A 24,205-nucleotide genomic window follows, 5' to 3' on the forward strand; every position below is an offset into this window, starting at 1 on the left:
GATCACTCTTTTGTTGCTGAGAATTTTTCTGCAAGGCAGAAAATGCAAACTTATGGTGTATTTGAGTTTTAACCAGGCTCCTTAACAAAAAATGTATCAACCCTTCCAAAAATGTCCATTAATTATGATCCACATAATAATTCACATTTCCTGTTGCTGCAGGATTATTTTTCTGCTGTAGCAAACTGGCTCAAATTAAGATCCTACATCTGTAGGGGTGGTACAATAGGTGTGATGTCACTGACCGTCTGTTTGATGTCGGGGATGCCGATGCGGAACACCATCATGGCGATGTGGGCGTCCTCTGACGGCGCCCTGCTGGAGCTATGCTCTCTCAGCCTCTTCTGCTGCTGCTGCTGATTGGCTGGCTGTTGATGGGTGGGTCCATGGTTGGATGAATAAGGGTTTACTGTGTGCCCGATGTTGCCGGGTCGTATCTGTCTGTCTCCTGTGGGTCGTCCAGCCATTTTGCCTAATTGCCTGTGCCCCTCATCCCTGCCTCCTCGCGACATGCCTCCTCCTCGTCTGACTTCCTCCACTTCCTCTTCCTCCTCTTCTCCCTCCAGCTCGCCGTTCTCCCCATCTTCTCCCTCCTCATCACGGTCATCTTCCTCACCCTCCTCTTCTTCATCTTCCTCCTCCTCTTCCTCGTCCTCTGCCCCAGGATATAGATGTCTATTGTTTCCCAGCATCCTTTGCTGCTCCTCGTCACTGGAGAGGGGGCTGAGTGGCATCGTCATGGCGACAGGGAGGGCGGCACAAACGGCAGCGGCATCATTCCCCAAGACTCACTGAGGAGGAGAAAGGAGAAGAGGAGAACCATGAAAGGTAAAAAAAAAAATGTTTTTACATTTATTTAACTAGGCAAGTCAGTTAAGAACAAATTCTTATTTTCAATGACAGCCTGTTCAGGGGCAGAACAACAGATTTTTACCTCGTCAACTCAGGGATTTGAACTTGCAACCTTGCGGTTACTAGTCCAACACTCTAACCACTAGGCTACGCTGCCACCCCAAATCCCTGAAAATAGAGAGAGAAAGAGAGAGAGAGTTCCAAGGACAATCCTAAAAAGTCAACCAGCGGCCCCAGTGTCTGTCGGGGTTCCTACACTGTTTCATGTCCTGACTCTGGTCACTATGGGAACAGACTGACTCCTTTGCCTTTTCACTGTCACCATGCGCTGCCATTTTATCACAATTTATTCTTCAACACCTCCCATGTAAATATGTATGCAACAGATCTCCCACCTCTGCTCTATATATAGTAGACATACATAATACTGCCCTGGCAGCCAGTGCCTTGATAAATACTACATCTATAGACTGACTGAGTCCACTCTGACTGAAACTACAAACATTACACTACTACTGCAAACAATACAATACACACTGTAGACTACCTCTACACACTCACACATTTGACTAGACTAGACTATAGCACTTCAAAGTAGCATGAAACACAGTCTTCAGCCTCACCTCTCAGAGTGGAGAGAACAATTGCAGAGCGTCTGTGATGTACCTCGTACTGCAGACAGTGCACTACAAGCTGGAGAGTGTTCAGGTCAGTCCCTAGTGGATACTAGGCAGCATTGCGCTCTGTGCGTTTCAGCACCACTCCATACAGGACAGCTCCCCACAGCCAAAACAACATGTTCAAGTGGCCACACAACACAATCCACACCACCTGAAGAGGATGAACCCAAATTCTGTCCTCCTGAGATCTACCTCACAGCACACACCCACATCAGTTCCAATACAACACAACTAGATCAACCATGAATACCCAGGAACAAAGACAAAAAGAGAGACAGCACTGCCAATAAAACTGCCTAAATGGTGATGTTTTATCTCTGGGTGCTCATTTAAACGTTCATTTTGAAAACATCCAATATCCTGTCGTTCATTGTGTTCGAGCTATTTCACTTTCAATGCACCCAAGCATAGGAGATTAATGAACTGTACATTGAAAATGGAGTGTGTGTGTGTGTGTGTGTGTGTGTGTGTGTGTGTGTGTGTGTGTGTGTCTAAGATGGTTGAAAGACACAGGGAAGAGAGGAGCCACTGTGAGAAAAGATGTGTTTGACACCAGCTCCCAGGGCTGTTCCCAGAGGACAGTGAGTGACAGCAAATACCACTAGCTGTCCTCAGAGAGGAGGAGAGGAGAGGAGAAGACAATATCAGAAAATGAGAAAGCAGAGGGTGGGAGAGAAGGAAGATTTTAGTATGAGAGATGGTGACACATTGTGCCAAAACAAAGCCATGGAGTACATGGAAGTACACATGACATAGGGACAAATGCACTGAGAAACACAGATATAATATTTCTCATGGTTCTTTAACCAGTGTCATATTCTGCATCTCAGCCTCCTCACTAATGAAGAGCACAGTGCAGCTGAGCTGACAGGCCACCGTAGTGTTACAGCAGAGCTGGACATCACCATACAGTAACACTGTCAGGTAGCAGAGAGGACAGAGAGACTCAGAGAGAGAGGGGCGGAAGACAAAGAGAAGGGGGTATAGAGACACAGGAGAGAGAGAGATGAAGAGAGAGAGAGGAAGAGAGTAGGTTTTAGACAGAGACAGACACATGGGAAGGGCAGAAAGAGAGCGTGAGAGAGAGAGAGAGAGAGAGAGAGAGAGAGAGAGAGAGCAAGAGACGGAGAGAGACAGAGAGAGAGAGAAAGCGAGAGAGAGATAGAGACAGAGAGAGAAAGAAAGAAACAGAGAGAGAGAGAGAGAAAGAGTGAGAGAAAGAAAGATATTGGGGGGCTGGAGGAAGGACACAGAGATGACATCTAGGTTGGAAGCCTGTCAGAAAGCTGACTAACTAGGAAAGGTAGAAAATATAAAATATGATCCAAAAATATATTTTGCAAAGTGCTGAGTAATCAGAGATAGGGAGGAGATAGAAGAAGGGTGCAGATAGGGAGGAGATAGAAGAAGGGAGCAGATAGGGAGGAGGCAATAGGACAGTATGGAACGGGGGAGTTGAATGGATAAAGAGATAGAGAGAGAGGGGAAAGAGACAGAGAGAGAGAGAGAGAGAGAGAGAGAGAGAGAGAGAGAGAGAGAAGCTCCAGGGTTGAGGGTAGAGAAATACAGAGGATTAGTTTCAATAGAGAGCTGAGGATTTGGAACAAGGAGACAAGGACTGGGAGCCAGGAGAGAGAGAGAGATCATAGTAGAGAAGCAGATAGAAAGAGGAAAGGAAAACAGCAGATCTGATTAGAGAGATGGAGAGGGGAACAAGGCAGAGGAGAGAGGACAGAGAGGATGGGAGAGACAGAGAGGGGAACAAGGCAGAGGAGAGAGGACAGAGAGGATGGGAGAGACAGAGAGGGGAACAAGGCAGAGGAGAGAGGACAGAGAGGATGGGAGAGATGGAGAGGGGAACAAGGCAGAGGAGAGAGGATAGAGAGAAGGGGAGAGACAGAGAGGGGAACAAGGCAGAGGAGAGAGGACAGAGAGGATGGGAGAGACAGAGAGGGGAACAAGGCAGAGGAGAGAGGACAGAGAGGATGGGAGAGACAGAGAGGGGAACAAGGCAGAGGAGAGAGGACAGAGATGATGGGAGAGATGGAGAGGGGAACAAGGCAGAGGAGAGAGGAATAGAGAGAGGGGAGAGACAGAGAGGGGAACAAGGCAGAGGAGAGAGGACAGAGAGGATGGGAGAGACAGAGAGGGGAACAAGGCAGAGGAGAGAGGACAGAGAGGATGGGAGAGATGGAGAGGGGAACAAGGCAGAGGAGAGAGGACAGAGAGGATGGGAGAGACAGAGAGGGGAACAAGGCAGAGGAGAGAGGACAGAGAGGATGGAAGAGACAGAGAGGGGAACAAGGCAGAGGAGAGAGGACAGAGAGGATGGGAGAGATGGAGAGGGGAACAAGGCAGAGGAGAGAGGACAGAGATGATGGGAGAGATGGAGAGGGGAACAAGGCAGAGGAGAGAGGACAGAGAGGATGGGAGAGACAGAGAGGAACAGGGAGGTATTGGGGAGGAGAGGCAAAGGTAGAAAAAGGAGGAGAGGGTTGAGAGAAAAATACTGACAAAGGAAGCTGAGATAGACTGTTGAAGTGGAAGACTGAGAAAGGAAGCTGAGATAGACTGTTGAAGTGGAAGACTGAGAAAGGAAGCTGAGATAGACTGTTGAAGTGGAAGACTGAGAAAAGAAGCTGAGATAGACTGTTGGAAGACTGAGAAAGGAAGCTGAGATTGACTGTTGAAGTGGAAGACTGAGAAAGGAAGCTGAGATAGACTGTTGAAGTGGAAGACTGAGAAAAGAAGCTGAGATAGACTGTTGAAGTGGAAGACTGAGAAAGGAAGCTGAGATAGACTGTTGAAGTGAAAGACTGAGAAAAGAAGCTGAGATAGACTGTTGAAGTGGAAGACTGAGAAAGGAAGCTGAGATAGACTGTTGAAGTGGAAGACTGAGAAAGGAAGCTGAGATAGACTGTTGGAAGACTGAGAAGGAAGCTGAGATAGACTGTTGAAGTGGAAGACTGATGAAAGGAAGCTGAGATAGACGTTGAAGGGTGGAAGACTGAGAAAGGAAGCTGAGACAGACTGTGAAGTGGAAGACTGAGAAAGGAAGCTGATGAGATAGATGTTGAAGTGGAAGACTGAGAAAAGGAAGCTGAGATAGACTGTTGAAGTGGAAGACTGAGAAAGGAAGCTGAGATAGACTGTTGAAGTGGAAGACTGAGAAAGGAAGCTGAGATAGACTGTTGAAGTGGAAGACTGAGAAAGGAAGCTGAGATAGACTGTTGAAGTGGAAGACTGAGAAAGGAAGCTGAGATAGACTGTTGGAAGACTGAGAAAGGAAGCTGAGATAGACTGTTGAAGTGGAAGATGAGAAAGGAAGTGGAGATAGACTGTGAAGTGGAAGACCTGAGAACTGAGAAGGAAGCTGAGATAGGACTGTTGAAGTGAAGACTGCGGAACGGAAGCTTGAGCTAGCCTGTTGAAGTGGAAGACTGAGAAAGGAAGCTGAGATAGACCTGTTGGAAGGACTGAGAAAGGAAAGCTGAGATAGACTGTTGAAGTGGAAAGAATGAGAAGGAAGCTGAGATAGACTGTGACGGGAAGACTGAGAAAGGAAGCTGAGATAGACTGTTGAAGTGGAAGACTGAGAAAGGAAGCTGAGATAGACTGTTGAAGTGGAAGACTGAGAAAGGAAGCTGAGATAGACTGTTGAAGTGGAAGACTGAGAAAGGAAGCTGAGATAGACTGTTGAAGTGGAAGACTGAGAAAGGAAGCTGAGATAGACTGTTGAAGTGGAAGACTGAGAAAGGAAGCTGAGATAGACTGTTGGAAGACTGAGAAAGGAAGCTGAGATAGACTGTTGAAGTGGAAGACTGAGAAAGGAAGCTGAGATAGACTGTTGAAGTGGAAGACTGAGAAAGGAAGCTGGAAGCTGAGATAGACTTTGGAAGTGGAAGACTGAGAAGGAAGCTGAGATAGACTGTTGAAGTGGAAGACTGAGAAAGGAAGCTGAGATAGACTGTTGAAGTGGAAGACTGAGAAAGGAAGCTGAGATAGACTGTTGAAGTGGAAGACTGAGAAAGGAAGCTGAGATAGACTGTTGAAGTAGAAGACTGAGAAAGGAAGCTGAGACAGACTGTTGAAGTGGAAGACTGAGAAAGGAAGCTGAGATAGACTGTTGAAGTGGAAGACTGAGAAAGGAAGCTGAGATAGACTGTTGAAGTGGAAGACTGAGAAAGGAAGCTGAGGATAGACTGTTGAGGAAGACTGAGAAGGAAGCTGAGATAGACTGTTGGCAGTGGAGACTGAGAAAGGAAGCTGAGATAGACTGTTGAAGTGGAAGACTGAGAAAGGAAGCTGAGATAGACTGTTGAAGTGGAAGCCTGAGAAAGGAAGCTGAGACAGACTGTTGAAGTGGAAGACTGAGAAAGGAAGCTGAGACAGACTGTTGAAGTGGAAGACTGAGAAAGGAAGCTGAGATAGACTGTTGAAGTGGAAGACTGAGAAAGGAAGCTGAGATAGACTGTTGAAGTGGAAGACTGAGAAAGGAAGCTGAGATAGACTGTTGAAGTGGAAGACTGAGAAAGGAAGCTGAGATAGACTGTTGAAGTGGAAGACTGAGAAAGGAAGCTGAGACAGACTGTTGAAGTGGAAGACTGAGAAAGGAGCTGAATAGATGTTGAAGTGGAAGACTGAGAAAGGAAGCTGAGATAGACTGTTGAAGTGGAAGACTGAGAAAGGAAGCTGAGATAGACTGTTGAAGTAGAAGACTGAGAAAGGAAGCTGAGACAGACTGTTGAAGTGGAAGACTGAGAAAGGAAGCTGAGACAGACTGTTGAAGTGGAAGACTGAGAAAGGAAGCTGAGACAGACTGTTGAAGTGGAAAGGAGCGTGAAGAAGGCAGAACAGGGAGCAGGAGGAGAAGAGACAGCAGGAGGTGGACTGGGGTGAGAGGGCAAAATAAAAGGGATGAGGGAGGCGGAGACGAAAGGAGAAAAGTGAGCGGGTAAGTGGAGAAATGCAAGGAGAATATGTTCATTTAGTTTGAAGAGAGAAGTCATGATGAGTCACACATAATAGGCCTTAATGAATGTGCTCTGAGAGAGAAGAGACAGAGAGATACATAGATGAGATATTTCCTATAAGAGAGACCTCTCCCACTGCGTATCTCCTCTCAACAAAGACTTCTCTTTCAGCACTCTCCTTGGAAAGCTGCAATTTAGTTCAGGGTCACGTCGTACCTTTGACAGTACTCCAGGGAGAGAGTCAGACTGACTGGACTTCCTGCTGATCAGTGGGGTTGATTGACCCTCTCTCTCCTCACCCACAGTCCATCTCCTATTGAGACGTAGTGTCAGTGAGATAAGTCAGATTCTGTGTGGTTCTTAGTGGTTCAGCAACGGTTCAAAGTTGTTCTGTGAGCCAGGATCATGACATGGGTCACACATCCGTTAACAGATTAGATTGATATAGTGCTTACAAGTGGTCAAAGTTCTTTGCATCCACAGCCAATGTGGATCCAAAGCCATGTCATCTGGTCTGTAATGTCCCACCATCATTTACCCTCCCCAATCAATCTCTCTTGTTACACCTCTCTCTCTCTCTCTCTCTCTCTCTCTCTCTCTCTATGTCTCTCTCTCTTTCAGCCTCTCTTTTACTGTATGTAGGACAAAGTGTGTATATAGATAGATATTTTCAGTGTCTCGGTCCCCAGGAAACTTCACTGGGAAACTTCCAAGGAACAGATCGCCCCACTTTCAGGCCACAAAACTGGAGCGGACCATTTCTCTCCCTCCCTCTCTAGCCCCTCCCTCTCTAACATACACACACACATGTATGCACACACGCACACAGCCAACCATATGTGTAAACTTTGACCTTTCTGATACAGTTGCAGCATGAGTAAGGGCTAATTGGGAGCTAATCTAATCCTTCTCTGTCAGTTCTGACCTCCGGTCTTCTGCCACATGTCATCAAACTGTCACCCAGGAGGCCCCGCCCACAGGAGACTAAGGTTAGGTAATGCTGTTATTTTCCCTGATCACACTCTCCCTACACAGTGATCACACACTCTCCCTACACAGTGATCACACACTCTCCCTACAGACAGTGATCACACACTCTCCCTACACAGTGATCACACACTCTCCCTACAGACAGTGATCACACACTCTCCCTACACAGTGATCACACACTCTCCCTACACAGTGATCACACACTATCCCTACAGACAGTGATCACACACTCTCCCTACACAGTGATCACACACTCTCCCTACACAGTGATCACACACTCTCCCTACAGACAGTGATCACACACTCTCCCTACAGACAGTGATCACACAATCTCCCTACACAGTGATCACACACTCTCCCTACAGACAGTGAACACACACTCTCCCTACAGACAGTGATCACACACTCTCCCTACACAGTGATCACACACTCTCCCTACAGACAGTGATCACACACTCTCCCTACAGACAGTGATCACACACTCTCCCTACAGACAGTGATCACACACTCTCCCTACACAGTGATCACACACTCTCCCAAAAGACAGTGATCACACACTCTCCCTACAGACAGTGATCACACACTCTCCCTACACAGTGATCACACACTCTCCCTACAGACAGTGATCACACACTCTCCCTACAGACAGTGATCACACACTCTCCCTACAGACAGTGATCACACACTCTCCCACACAGTGATCACACACTCTCCCTACAGACAGTGATCACACACTCTCCCACACAGTGATCACACACTCTCCCTACAGACAGTGATCACACACTCTCCCTACACAGTGATCACACACTCTCCCTACACAGTGATCACACACTCTCCCTACAGACAGTGATCACACACTCTCCCTACAGACAGTGATCACACACTCTCCCTACACAGTGATCACACACTCTCCCTACAGACAGTGATCACACACTCTCCCTACACAGTGATCACACACTCTCCCTACAGACAGTGATCACACACTCTCCCTACAGACAGTGATCACACACTCTCCCTACACAGTGATCACACACTCTCCCTACACAGTGATCACACACTCTCCCTACACAGTGATCACACACTCTCCCTACAAACAGTGATCACACACTCTCCCTACACAGTGATCACACACTCTCCCTACACAGTGATCACACACTCTCCCTACAGACAGTGATCACACACTCTCCCTACACAGTGATCACACACTCTCCCTACAAACAGTGATCACACACTCTCCCTACACAGTGATCACACACTCTCCCTACACAGTGATCACACACTCTCCCTACAGACAGTGATCACACACTCTCCTACACAGTGATCAAAGAACAATGACCAAACACTCCCTCCCACACAGTTATGTTAGAAGGAGGGAAGGTGAATATTCATAAATTACATCTCTCCTTCCAAGCATAATATCTCTGTCAGGCAACAGTAGCAGAACACATGGAAAGGATTCAGCAATTCAGCGCTTTGGGAAATCCATAAAACAATAGTGAACACCCCTACAGTACACAATTGATGGGTGGATGAAGAGAGAGAGGAAACCACAAGCTGTACCTCCTGAGGCTCAACACTGACCTCCTAGTCCATTTAGTTAGTCAGGTGGACGACTACAGTATGACAGTACATTCTGCCTGTTACCCCCACATTCAATCTAAAGATGGCACAGGAAACAGTGTGAACAGGCTCAGAGTGATGACCTCATTCACAGGCAGCCAGGCAGCTCTCTCTCTCTGCTGCCTATTCCAGGAGCTCACTAATACCAGCTGCATCTCTCTCTCTCTGCTGCCTATTCCAGGAGCTCACTAATACCACCTACATCTCTCTCTCTCTGCTGCCTATTCCAGGAACTCACTAACACCAGCTGCAGCTCTCTCTTTCTGCCGCCTATTCCAAGAGCTCACTAACACCAGCTGCAGCTCTCCCTCGCCTGCCTGTTGGTCTGGAAGCAGAGTGATGACATCACACACAGAGGCAAGTTCTCCCGCCTGCCTGCCTGACCACCCGCCTGCGTCCCTGCCTGACCACCCGCCTGCGTCCCTGCCTGACCACCCGCCTGCGTCCCTGCCTGACCACCCGCCTGCCTCCCTCCCTCCCTGGCAGGCAGCTCTAGTGAGGACCATTGTGTGGCAGTGTAGTGGAGGGGCTGATGAATGAATAAAGGGTAGTGGGTGTGGCTGTAGGGGAGGGGACTGAGGAGCAGACGAGGGGTGTGAAATATTAAAGAGAGATTGTGCTCTGCTCCAGGCCTGTACGCAGGGAACAGACACCACATAACACCCCCAGCTCTGCCCCTCACAATAACACAAGGGTTTCTGAGCCTGGACTCCTAAACACACGAGCCTGGGCTGGTCTAAATCTACACACGTTATAGCCAACTGCTCCAACTATCGCTGTCATGCAGTACACTACATGTTAGTAAGAGGAGTTGGAATCAGATCTGAAACGGACACCAGGCTGGTAGAACATGTCTCTTATGTTTGTCAGCATGAAGAACAGCTCCATCAGCTAAGTACAGGTTGTGATGTCATCCCACTGGGACTGGCCCGGAGCAGTGTGTGTGTGATGAGCAGGCAGGTTTCAGACCGACTGTTTCAGACAGACTGTTTCAGACAGTCTAACCAGCCTGGTGTTATGTGCTGGCTGTAATGAAACACCTGTAACTAGGGACCAGGGATTACACAACAGACTCATAGTCAGAGACAGAAATGGACAGAAAGTAAAATACTAATTGAAGAGCAGAGCAGAGAGCTGGGGTGCGTTGCAAATTTCACCCTGTTTCCTTCCTAGTGCACTACTGTCGACCAGAGCCCTATGGTCCCTGGTCAAAAGTAGTGCACTATATATGGAATAGGGTGCCACTGGGGCACAGTAGGCTGGACAGAGCTGTCATTGAGTGGGATGGGGTTACTTGACAGTTATTTGCGGTGGGTTTGACAGCTCCCTACAGTACTAGTGGTTGATTCAGTGGTTTGCACTGTTCAGTGGTATAGAGCCGTTGGGAGGCTTTTCAACAGATAAGAAAAGTCCAGATTTTAGAAAAGTCTGCGTCTGCTTTTAGTTGGTGTCTGCTTTTGAATGAATAAAGACATCCTCAACTGGTATACAGAGCAATAGTTTCATTTAGTCTGAGACTAGAACAAATACAATTCAGTAATGATTTTCCTAATATCTCAGATATTTATCACTTATACATCTTCTATGACATGTTAACATCCTGGTCCTTAAACAAAAGGTCTGTGTTGAGACTAGTCTAATCCCATACGACTCCGATACCTTTGCTCTAGTGAATGACATCCGTCAGGATGTGTCCTTAGATAGATTAGAGATGACTAGTGACAGATAAGTGATGAGGGAAGACAGAGAGCTGAATGACTGAACGATGCTGATTAGATCTGACTCCATAAACTCCCCCATGTATGGAGACACAGCATCATGTATAGTGTCCTAACCTGTTTTATGTAGGCCAATCAATATGGATTCACATTCAATTACTTTTATCGCTCCTTTGCTTTACTCACCTCTCTCTCTCTCTCTCTCTCTCTCTCTCTCTCTCTCTCTCTGTTGTCTTTTCAATCTCCACCTTTTTATATATCCCATCTATCCTCCTATCTGTCAGCTATGTGCCACTTTTTATATCAGTTACTCACCATTCTCCTTCTCCATCCTCTCTTCTACTCTCCATCCACTTTTTTCACACCTCAACTTCACCTCTTAATTGTGTTTGTGTTTTAAATCATTTAATATGCTGGAAAAGCAGAAAGCGCACGTTCATTTTTCTCTTTGTTGAATTATGCCTGCAAACTGTCCTAAATCTGCACGGTAGTTCTGAAAACGGAGGGGGGGGGGGGTATATATGTTGAAATACACAGCATGTGACATCATATAACCATATTATGGGTTATATGATGGGCATGCAATGTGTGTGTGTGTCTACTTTTCTGAAGAAAACTTTCAAAATAGGAAACCTTTAGCAGCAAGGAGAAGTAATAATCCTGATGCATGTGTGTTCAGTGTGTGTCTCCTATGAGCACTCTGCCAGGCAGCTACGTCCTCAGCTGTTAGATCTTATGAGCACTCTGTCAGGCAGCTACGTCCTCAGCTGTTAGATCTTATGAGCACTCTGCCAGGCAGCTACGTCCTCAGCTGTTAGATCTAATGAGCACTCTGTCAGGTAGCTACGTCCTCAGCTGTTAGATCTTATGAGCACTCTGCCAGGCAGCTACGTCCTCAGCTGTTAGATCTGATGAGCACTCTGCCAGGCAGCTACGTCCTCAGCTGTTAGATCTTATGAGCACCCTGCCAGGCAGCTACGTCCTCAGCTGTTAGATCTGATGAGCACTCTGCCAGGCAGCTACGTCCTCAGCTGTTAGCTCTTATGAGCACCCTGCCAGGCAGCTACGTCCTCAACTGTTAGATCTTATGAGCACTCTGCCAGGCAGCTACGTCCTCAGCTGTTAGATCTTATGAGCACTCTGCCAGGCAGCTACGTCCTCAGCTGTTAGATCTTATGAGCACTCTGCCAGGCAGCTACGTCCTCAGCTGTTAGATCTTTTGAGCACTCTGCCAGGCAGCTACGTCCTCAGCTGTTAGATCTTATGAGCACCCTGTCAGGCAGCTACGTCCTCAGCTGTTAGATCTTATGAGCACTCTGCCAGGCAGCTACGTCCTCAGCTGTTAGATCTTATGAGCACTCTGCCAGGCAGCTACGTCCTCAGCTGTTAGATCTTATGAGCACTCTGCCAGGCAGCTACGTCCTCAGCTGTTAGATCTTTTGAGCACTCTGCCAGGCAGCTACGTCCTCAGCTGTTAGATCTTATGAGCACTCTGTCAGGCAGCTACGTCCTCAGCTGTTAGATCTTATGAGCACTCTGCCAGGCAGCTACGTCCTCAGCTGTTAGATCTTATGAGCACTCTGCCAGGCAGCTACGTCCTCAGCTGTTAGATCTTATGAGCACTCTGCCAGGCAGCTACGTCCTCAGCTGTTAGATCTTATGAGCACTCTGCCAGGCAGCTACGTCCTCAGCTGTTAGATCTTATGAGCACTCTGCCAGGCAGCTACGTCCTCAGCTGTTAGATCTTAAGAGCACTCTGCCAGGCAGCTACGTCCTCAGCTGTTAGATCTGTGCAGTAGTCCTACATTCCTGGTACACTTAACGCCTGCATGTGGAGAGGATATCTCATACATCAATTCCCAATTATACTGCCACAGCACAGCCCCTCCACTGTTACTATAAATACTGCCACAGCCCCTCCACTGTTACTATAAATACTGCCACAGCCCCGCAACTGTTATTATAAATACTGACACAGCCCCTCCACTGTTACTATAAATACTGCCACAGCCACTCTACTGTTACTATAAATACTGCCACAGCCCCTCCACTGTTACTATAAATACTACCACAGCCCCTCTACTGTTACTATAAATACTGCCACAGCCCCTCCACTGTTACTATAAATACTGCCACAGCCCCTCCACTGTTACTATAAATACTGCCACAGCCCCTCCACTGTTACTACAAATACTGCCACAGCACAGCCCCTCCACTGTTACTATAAATACTGCCACAGCACAGCCCCTCCACTGTTACTATAAATACTGCCACAGCCCCTCCACTGTTACTATAAATACTGCCACAGCAAAGCCCCTCCAATGTTACTATAAATACTGCCACAGCACAGCCCCTCCAATGTTACTATAAATACTGCCTATAAATACTGCCACAGCCCCTCCACTGTTACTATAAATACTGCCACAGCAAAGCCCCTCCAATGTTACTATAAATACTGCCACAGCACAGCCCCTCCAATGTTACTATAAATACTGCCTATAAATACTGCCACAGCCCCTCCACTGTTACTATAAATACTGCCACAGCACAGCCCATCCACTGTTACTATAAATACTGCCACAGCACAGCCCCTCCAATGTTACTATAAATACTGCCTATAAATACTGCCACAGCACAGCCCCTCCACTGTTACTATAAATACTGCCACAGCACAGCCCCTCCAATGTTACTATAAATACTGACACAGCACAGCCCCTCCAATGTTACTATAAATATTGCCCGTAAATACTGCCACAGCCCCTCCACTGTTACTATAAATACTGCCACAGCACAGCCCCTCCACTGTTACTATAAATACAGCCTATAAATACTGCCACAGCCCCTCCTCTGTTACTACAAATACTGCCACAGCACAGCCCCACCACTGTTACTATAAATACTGCCTATAAATACTGCCACAGCACAGCCCCTCCACTGTTACTATAAATACTGCCACAGCACAGCCCCTCCACTGTTACTATAATGCCTATAAATACTGCCACAGCACAGCCCCTCCACTGTTACTTTAAATACTGCCACAGCCCCTCCACTGTTACTATAAATACTGCCACAGCCCCTCCACTGTTACTATAAATACTGCCAAAGCACAGCCCCTCCACTGTTACTATAAATACTGCCACAGCCCCTCCACTGTTACTATAAATACTGCCACAGCAAAGCCCCTCCACTGTTACTATAAATACTGCCACAGCACAGCCCCTCCACTGTTACTATAAAAACTGTCACAGCAAAGCCCCTCAAATGTTCCTATAAATACTGCCACAGCACAGCCCCTCCAATGTTACTATAAATACTGCCTATAAATACTGCCACAGCACAGCCCCTCTACTGTTACTATAAATACTGCCACAGCACAGCCCCTCCAATGTTACTATAAATACTGCCACAGCACAGCCCCTCCAATGTTACAATAAATACTGCCACAGAACAGCCCCTCCAATGTTACTATAAATACTGCCCATAAATACTGCCACAGCCCCTCCACTGTTACTATAAATACTGCCTATAAATACTGCCACAGCCCCTCCACTGTTACTATAAATACTGCCACAGCCCCTCCACTGCTACTATAAATACTGCCACAGCACAGCCCCTCCTATAAATACTGCCACAGCCCCTCCACTGTTACTATAAATACTGCCACAGCCACTCCAATGTTACTATAAATACTGCCACAGCCCCTCCACTGTTACTATAAATACTGCCACAGCCCCTCTACTGTTACTATAAATACTGCCACAGCCCCTCCACTGTTACTATAAATACTGCCACAGCCCCTCTACTGTTACTATAAATACTGCCACAGCCCCTCCACTGTCACTATAAATACTGCCACAGCACAGCCCTGCACTGTTACTATAAATACTGCCACAGCCCTTCCACTGTTACTATAAATACTGCCACAGCACAGCCCCTCCACCGTTACTATAAATACTGCCACAGCCCCTCCACTGTTACTATAAATACTGCCACAGCCACTCCAATGTTACTATAATACTGCCACAGCCCCTCCACTGTTACTATAAATACTGCCACAGCCCCTCCACTGTTACTATAAATACTGCCACAGCACAGCCCCTCCACTGTTACTATAAATACTGCCACAGCCACTCCAATGTTACTATAAATACTGTCACAGCCCCTCCACTGTTACTATAAATACTGCCACAGCCCCTCCACTGTTACTATAAATACTGCCCATAAATACTGCCACAGCCCCTCCACTGTTACTATAAATACTGCCACAGCACAGCCCATCCACTGTTACTATAAATACTGCCACAGCACAGCCCCTCCAATGTTACTATAAATACTGCCTATAAATACTGCCACAGCACAGCCCCTCCACTGTTACTATAAATACTGCCACAGCACAGCCCCTCCAATGTTACTATAAATACTGACACAGCACAGCCCCTCCAATGTTACTATAAATATTGCCCGTAAATACTGCCACAGCCCCTCCACTGTTACTATAAATACTGCCACAGCACAGCCCCTCCACTGTTACTATAAATACAGCCTATAAATACTGCCACAGCCCCTCCTCTGTTACTACAAATACTGCCACAGCACAGCCCCACCACTGTTACTATAAATACTGCCTATAAATACTGCCACAGCACAGCCCCTCCACTGTTACTATAAATACTGCCACAGCACAGCCCCTCCACTGTTACTATAATGCCTATAAATACTGCCACAGCACAGCCCCTCCACTGTTACTTTAAATACTGCCACAGCCCCTCCAATGTTACTATAAATACTGCCACAGCCCCTCCACTGTTACTATAAATACTGCCAAAGCACAGCCCCTCCACTGTTACTATAAATACTGCCACAGCCCCTCCACTGTTACTATAAATACTGCCACAGCAAAGCCCCTCCACTGTTACTATAAATACTGCCACAGCACAGCCCCTCCACTGTTACTATAAAAACTGTCACAGCAAAGCCCCTCAAATGTTCATATAAATACTGCCACAGCACAGCCCCTCCAATGTTACTATAAATACTGCCTATAAATACTGCCACAGCACAGCCCCTCTACTGTTACTATAAATACTGCCACAGCACAGCCCCTCCAATGTTACTATAAATACTGCCACAGCACAGCCCCTCCAATGTTACAATAAATACTGCCACAGAACAGCCCCTCCAATGTTACTATAAATACTGCCCATAAATACTGCCACAGCCCCTCCACTGTTACTATAAATACTGCCTATAAATACTGCCACAGCCCCTCCACTGTTACTATAAATACTGCCACAGCCCCTCCACTGCTACTATAAATACTGCCACAGCACAGCCCCTCCTATAAATACTGCCACAGCCCCTCCACTGTTACTATAAATACTGCCACAGCCACTCCAATGTTACTATAAATACTGCCACAGCCCCTCCACTGTTACTATAAATACTGCCACAGCCCCTCTACTGTTACTATAAATACTGCCACAGCCCCTCCACTGTTACTATAAATACTGCCACAGCCCCTCTACTGTTACTATAAATACTGCCACAGCCCCTCCACTGTCACTATAAATACTGCCACAGCACAGCCCTGCACTGTTACTATAAATACTGCCACAGCCCTTCCACTGTTACTATAAATACTGCCACAGCACAGCCCCTCCACCGTTACTATAAATACTGCCACAGCCCCTCCACTGTTACTATAAATACTGCCACAGCCACTCCAATGTTACTATAAATACTGCCACAGCCCCTCCACTGTTACTATAAATACTGCCACAGCCCCTCCACTGTTACTATAAATACTGCCACAGCACAGCCCCTCCACTGTTACTATAAATACTGCCACAGCCACTCCAATGTTACTATAAATACTGTCACAGCCCCTCCACTGTTACTATAAATACTGCCACAGCCCCTCCACTGTTACTATAAATACTGCCCATAAATACTGCCACAGCCCCTCCACTGTTACTATAAATACTGCCTATAAATACTGCCACAGCCCCTCCACTGTTACTATAAATACTGCCACAGCACCTCCACTGCTACTATAAATACTGCCACAGCACAGCCCCTCCACTGTTAGTATAAATACTGCCACAGCCCCTCCACTGTTACTATAAATACTGCCACAGCCCCTCCACTGCTACTATAAATACTGCCACAGCACAGCCCCTCCTATAAATACTGCCACAGCCCCTCCACTGTTACTATAAATACTGCCACAGCCACTCCAATGTTACTATAAATACTGCCACAGCCCCTCCACTGTTACTATAAATACTGCCACAGCCCCTCTACTGTTACTATAAATACTGCCACAGCCCCTCCACTGTTACTATAAATACTGCAACAGCCCCTCCACTGTTACTATAAATACTGCCACAGCCCCTCCACTGTCACTATAAATACTGCCACAGCACAGCCCTGCACTGTTAATATTAATACTGCCACAGCCCTTCCACTGTTACTATAAATACTGCCACAGCACAGCCCCTCCACTGTTACTATAAATACTGCCACAGCCCCTCCACTGTTACTATAAATACTGCCACAGCCACTCCAATGTTACTATAAATACTGCCACAGCCCCTCCACTGTTACTATAAATACTGCCACAGCCCCTCCACTGTTACTATAAATACTGCCACAGCACAGCCCCTCCACTGTTACTATAAATACTGCCACAGCCACTCCAATGTTACTATAAATACTGTCACAGCCCCTCCACTGTTACTATAAATACTGCCACAGCCCCTCCACTGTTACTATAAATACTGCCACAGCCCCTCCACTGTTACTATAAATACTGCCACAGCACAGCCCCTCCACCGTTACTATAAATACTGCCACAGCCCCTCCACTGTTACTATAAATACTGCCACAGCCACTCCAATGTTACTATAAATACTGCCACAGCCCCTCCACTGTTACTATAAATACTGCCACAGCCCCTCTACTGTTACTATAAATACTGCCACAGCCCCTCCATTGTTACTATAAATACTGCCACAGCCCCTCTACTGTTACTATAAATACTGCCACAGCCCCTCCAACTGTTACTATAAATACTGCCACAGCACAGCCCCTCCACCATTACTATAAATACTGCCACAGCACAGCCCCTCCACCGTTACTATAAATACTGCCACAGCCCCTCTACTGTTACTATAAATACTGCCACAGCCCCTCCACTGTTACTATAAATACTGCCACAGCCCCTCTACTGTTACTATAAATACTGCCACAGCCCCTCCACTGTTACTATAAATACTGCCACAGCCCCTCTACTGTTACTATAATACTGCCACAGCCCCTCCACTGTTACTATAAATACTGCCACAGCCCCTCCACTGTTACTATAAATTCTGCCACAGCCCCTCCACTGTTACTATAAATACTGCCACAGCCCCTCTACTGTTACTATAAATACTGCCACAGCCCCTCCACTGTTACTATAAATACTGCCACAGCCCCTCCACTGCTACTATAAATACTGCCACAGCCCCTCCACTGTTACTATAAATACTGCCACAGCACAGCCCCTCCACCGTTACTATAAATACTGCCACAGCCCCTCCACTGTTACTATAAATACTGCCACAGCCCCTCCACTGTTACTATAAATACTGCCACAGCCCCTCCACTGTCACTATAAATACTGCCACAGCACAGCCCTGCACTGTTACTATAAATACTGCCACAGCCCTTCCACTGTTACTATAAATACTGCCACAGCACAGCCCCTCCACCGTTACTATAAATACTGCCACAGCCCCTCCACTGTTACTATAAATACTGCCACAGCCCCTCCACTGTTACTATAAATACTGCCACAGCACAGCCCCTCCACTGTTACTATAAATACTGCCACAGCCCCTCTACTGTTACTATAAATACTGCCACAGCCCCTCCACTGTTGCTATAAATACTGCCACAGCACAGCCCCTCCACTGTTACTATAAATACTGCCACAGCCACTCCAATGTTACTATAAATACTGTCACAGCCCCTCCACTGTTACTATAAATACTGCCACAGCCCCTCCACTGTTACTATAAATACTGCCAGAACCCCTCCACTGTTACTATAAATACTGCCACAGCACAGCCCCTCCACTGTTACTATAAATACTGCCACAGCCCCTCCACTGTTACTATAAATACTGCCACAGCCCCTCTACTGTTACTATAAATACTGCCACAGCCCCTCCACTGTTACTATAAATACTGCCACAGCCCCTCCACTGTTACTATAAATACTGCCACAGCCCCTCCACTGTTACTATAAATACTGCCACAGCACAGCCCCTCCACCGTTACTATAAATACTGCCACAGCCCCTCTACTGTTACTATAAATACTGCCACAGCCCCTCCACTGTTACTATAAATACTGCCACAGCACAGCCCCTCCACTGTTACTATAAATACTGCCACAGCCCCTCCACTGTTACTATAAATACTGCCACAGCCCCTCTACTGTTACTATAAATACTGCCACAGCCCCTCCACTGTTACTATAAATACTGCCACAGCCCCTCTACTGTTACTATAAATACTGCCACAGCCCCTCCACTGTTACTATAAATACTGCCACAGCCCCTCCACTGTCACTATAAATACTGCCACAGCACAGCCCTGCACTGTTACTATAAATACTGCCACAGCCCCTCTACTGTTACTATAAATACTGCCACAGCCCCTCCACTGTTACTATAAATACTGCCACAGCCCCTCCACTGTCACTATAAATACTGCCACAGCACAGCCCTGCACTGTTACTATAAATACTGCCACAGCCCTTCCACTGTTACTATAAATACTGCCACAGCCCCTCTACTGTTACTATAAATACTGCCACAGCCCCTCCACTGTTACTATAAATACTGCCACAGCCCCTCCACTGTCACTATAAATACTGCCACAGCACAGCCCTGCACTGTTACTATAAATACTGCCACAGCCCCTCTACTGTTACTATAAATACTGCCACAGCCCCTCCACTGTTACTATAAATACTGCCACAGCCCCTCCACTGTTACTATAAATACTGCCACAGCCCCTCCACTGTCACTATAAATACTGCCACAGCACAGCCCTGCACTGTTACTATAAATACTGCCACAGCCCTTCCACTGTTACTATAAATACTGCCACAGCACAGCCCCTCCACCGTTACTATAAATACTGCCACAGCCCCTCCACTGTTACTATAAATACTGCCACAGCCCCTCCACTGTTACTATAAATACTGCCACAGCACAGCCCCTCCACTGTTACTATAAATACTGCCACAGCCCCTCTACTGTTACTATAAATACTGCCACAGCCCCTCCACTGTTGCTATAAATACTGCCACAGCACAGCCCCTCCACTGTTACTATAAATACTGCCACAGCCACTCCAATGTTACTATAAATACTGTCACAGCCCCTCCACTGTTACTATAAATACTGCCACAGCCCCTCCACTGTTACTATAAATACTGCCAGAACCCCTCCACTGTTACTATAAATACTGCCACAGCACAGCCCCTCCACTGTTACTATAAATACTGCCACAGCCCCTCCACTGTTACTATAAATTCTCCCACAGCCCCTCCACTGTTACTATAAATTCTCCCACAGCCCCTCCACTGTTACTATAAATACTGCCACAGCCCCTCTACTGTTACTATAAATACTGCCACAGCCCCTCCACTGTTACTATAAATACTGCCACAGCCCCTCCACTGTTACTATAAATACTGCCACAGCCCCTCCACTGTTACTATAAATACTGCCACAGCACAGCCCCTCCACCGTTACTATAAATACTGCCACAGCCCCTCTACTGTTACTATAAATACTGCCACAGCCCCTCCACTGTTACTATAAATACTGCCACAGCACAGCCCCTCCACTTTTACTATAAATACTGCCACAGCCCCTCCACTGTTACTATAAATACTGCCACAGCCCCTCCACTGTTACTATAAATACTGCCACAGCACAGCCCCTCCACCGTTACTATAAATACTGCCACAGCACAGCCCCTCCACTGTTACTATAAATACTGCCACAGCCCCTCCAATGTTACTATAAATACTGCCACAGCCCCTCCACTGTTACTATAAATACTGCCACAGCCCCTCCACTGTTACTATAAATACTGCCACAGCACAGCCCCTCCACTGTTACTATAAATACTGCCACAGCCCCTCCACTGTTACTATAAATTCTGCCACAGCCCCTCCACTGTTACTATAAATACTGCCACAGCCCCTCTACTGTTACTATAAATACTGCCACAGCCCCTCCACTGTTACTATAAATACTGCCACAGCCCCTCTACTGTTACTATAAATACTGCCACAGCCCCTCCACTGTTACTATAAATAATGCCACAGCCCCTCCACTGTTACTATAAATACTGCCACAGCCCCTCCACTGTTACTATAAATACTGCCACAGCACAGCCCCTCCACCGTTACTATAAATACTGCCACAGCCCCTCTACTGTTACTATAAATACTGCCACAGCCCCTCCACCGTTACTATAAATACTGCCACAGCACAGCCCCTCCACTTTTACTATAAATACTGCCACAGCCCCTCCACTGTTACTATAAATACTGCCACAGCCCCTCCACTGTTACTATAATACTGCCACAGCACAGCCCCTCCACCGTTACTATAAATACTGCCACAGCCCCTCCACTGTTACTATAAATACTGCCACAGCCCCTCCAATGTTACTATAAATACTGCCACAGCCCCTCCACTGTTACTATAAATACTGCCACAGCCCCTCCACTGTTACTATAAATACTGCCACAGCCACTCCACTGTTACTATAAATACTGCCACAGCACAGCCCCTCCACCGTTACTATAAATACTGCCACAGCCCCTCCACTGTTACTATAAATACTGCCACAGCCCCTCCAATGTTACTATAAATACTGCCACAGCCCCTCCACTGTTACTATAAATACTGCCACAGCCCCTCCACTGTTACTATAAATACTGCCACAGCCCCTCCACTGTTACTATAAATACTGCCACAGCACAGCCCCTCCACTGTTACTATAAATACTGCCACAGCCCCTCCACTGTTACTATAAATACTGCCACAGCCCCTCCACTGTTACTATAAATACTGCCACAGCCCCTCTACTGTTACTATAAATACTGCCACAGCCCCTCCACTGTTACTATAAATACTGCCACAGCCCCTCTACTGTTACTATAAATACTGCCACAGCCCCTCCACTGTTACTATAAATACTGCCACAGCCCCTCCACTGTTACTATAAATTCTGCCACAGCCCCTCCACTGTTACTATAAATACTGCCACAGCCCCTCTACTGTTACTATAAATACTGCCACAGCCCCTCCACTGTTACTATAAATACTGCCACAGCCCCTCCACTGTTACTATAAATACTGCCACAGCCCCTCCACTGTTACTATAAATACTGCCACAGCACAGCCCCTCCACCGTTACTATAAATACTGCCACAGCCCCTCCACTGTTACTATAAATACTGCCACAGCCCCTCCACTGTTACTATAAATACTGCCACAGCCCCTCCACTGTCACTATAAATACTGCCACAGCACAGCCCTGCACTGTTACTATAAATACTGCCACAGCCCTTCCAATGTTACTATAAATACTGCCACAGCACAGCCCCTCCACCGTTACTATAAATACTGCCACAGCCCCTCCACTGTTACTATAAATACTGCCACAGCCCCTCCACTGTTACTATAAATACTGCCACAGCACAGCCCCTCCACTGTTACTATAAATACTGCCACAGCCCCTCTACTGTTACTATAAATACTGCCACAGCCCCTCCACTGTTGCTATAAATACTGCCACAGCACAGCCCCTCCACTGTTACTATAAATACTGCCACAGCCACTCAAATGTTACTATAAATACTGTCACAGCCCCTCCACTGTTACTATAAATACTGCCACAGCCCCTCCACTGTTACTATAAATACTGCCAGAACCCCTCCACTGTTACTTTAAATACTGCCACAGCACAGCCCCTCCACTGTTACTATAAATACTGCCACAGCCCCTCCACTGTTACTATAAATTCTCCCACAGCCCCTCCACTGTTACTATAAATACTGCCACAGCCCCTCTACTGTTACTATAAATACTGCCACAGCCCCTCCACTGTCACTATAAATACTGCCACAGCACAGCCCTGCACTGTTACTATAAATACTGCCACAGCCCTTCCACTGTTACTATAAATACTGCCACAGCACAGCCCCTCCACCGTTACTATAAATACTGCCACAGCCCCTCCACTGTTACTATAAATACTGCCACAGCCCCTCCACTGTTACTATAAATACTGCCACAGCACAGCCCCTCCACTGTTACTATAAATACTGCCACAGCCCCTCTACTGTTACTATAAATACTGCCACAGCCCCTCCACTGTTGCTATAAATACTGCCACAGCACAGCCCCTCCACTGTTACTATAAATACTGCCACAGCCACTCCAATGTTACTATAAATACTGTCACAGCCCCTCCACTGTTACTATAAATACTGCCACAGCCCCTCCACTGTTACTATAAATACTGCCAGAACTCCTCCACTGTTACTATAAATACTGCCACAGCACAGCCCCTCCACTGTTACTATAAATACTGCCACAGCCCCTCCACTGTTACTATAAATTCTCCCACAGCCCCTCCACTGTTACTATAAATACTGCCACAGCCCCTCTACTGTTACTATAAATACTGCCACAGCCCCTCCACTGTTACTATAAATACTGCCACAGCCCCTCCACTGTTACTATAAATACTGCCACAGCCCCTCCACTGTTACTATAAATACTGCCACAGCACAGCCCCTCCACCGTTACTATAAATACTGCCACAGCCCCTCTACTGTTACTATAAATACTGCCACAGCCCCTCCACTGTTACTATAAATACTGCCACAGCACAGCCCCTCCACTTTTACTATAAATACTGCCACAGCTCCTCCACTGTTACTATAAATACTGCCACAGCCCCTCCACTGTTACTATAATACTGCCACAGCACAGCCCCTCCACCGTTACTATAAATACTGCCACAGCACAGCCCCTCCACTGTTACTATAAATACTGCCACAGCCCCTCCAATGTTACTATAAATACTGCCACAGCCCCTCCACTGTTACTATAAATACTGCCACAGCCCCTCCACTGTTACTATAAATACTGCCACAGCCCCTCCACTGTTACTATAAATACTGCCACAGCACAGCCCCTCCACTGTTACTATAAATACTGCCACAGCCCCTCCACTGTTACTATAAATTCTGCCACAGCCCCTCCACTGTTACTATAAATACTGCCACAG

General features: G+C 46.9%; 1 protein-coding gene across 1 annotated transcript in view; it reads right to left on the bottom strand.

Annotated features, from left to right (window-relative positions):
* Positions 1–203: 203 nt before the first annotated feature.
* The window catches only part of LOC115191027 (histone H3.v1-like), a 34,826-nt gene continuing 10,824 nt past the window's right edge, over positions 204–24,205 (bottom strand). Inside the window, exon 2 of the mRNA XM_029749029.1 lies at positions 204–791. Coding sequence (XP_029604889.1) covers positions 204–740 — 537 coding nt within the window. The 5' untranslated portion in view covers positions 741–791. The remainder of the gene's footprint in view (positions 792–24,205) is intronic.

The sequence above is a fragment of the Salmo trutta genome, unplaced genomic scaffold, assembly GCF_901001165.1.
Source record: "Salmo trutta unplaced genomic scaffold, fSalTru1.1, whole genome shotgun sequence".
NCBI lineage: Eukaryota > Metazoa > Chordata > Actinopteri > Salmoniformes > Salmonidae > Salmo > Salmo trutta.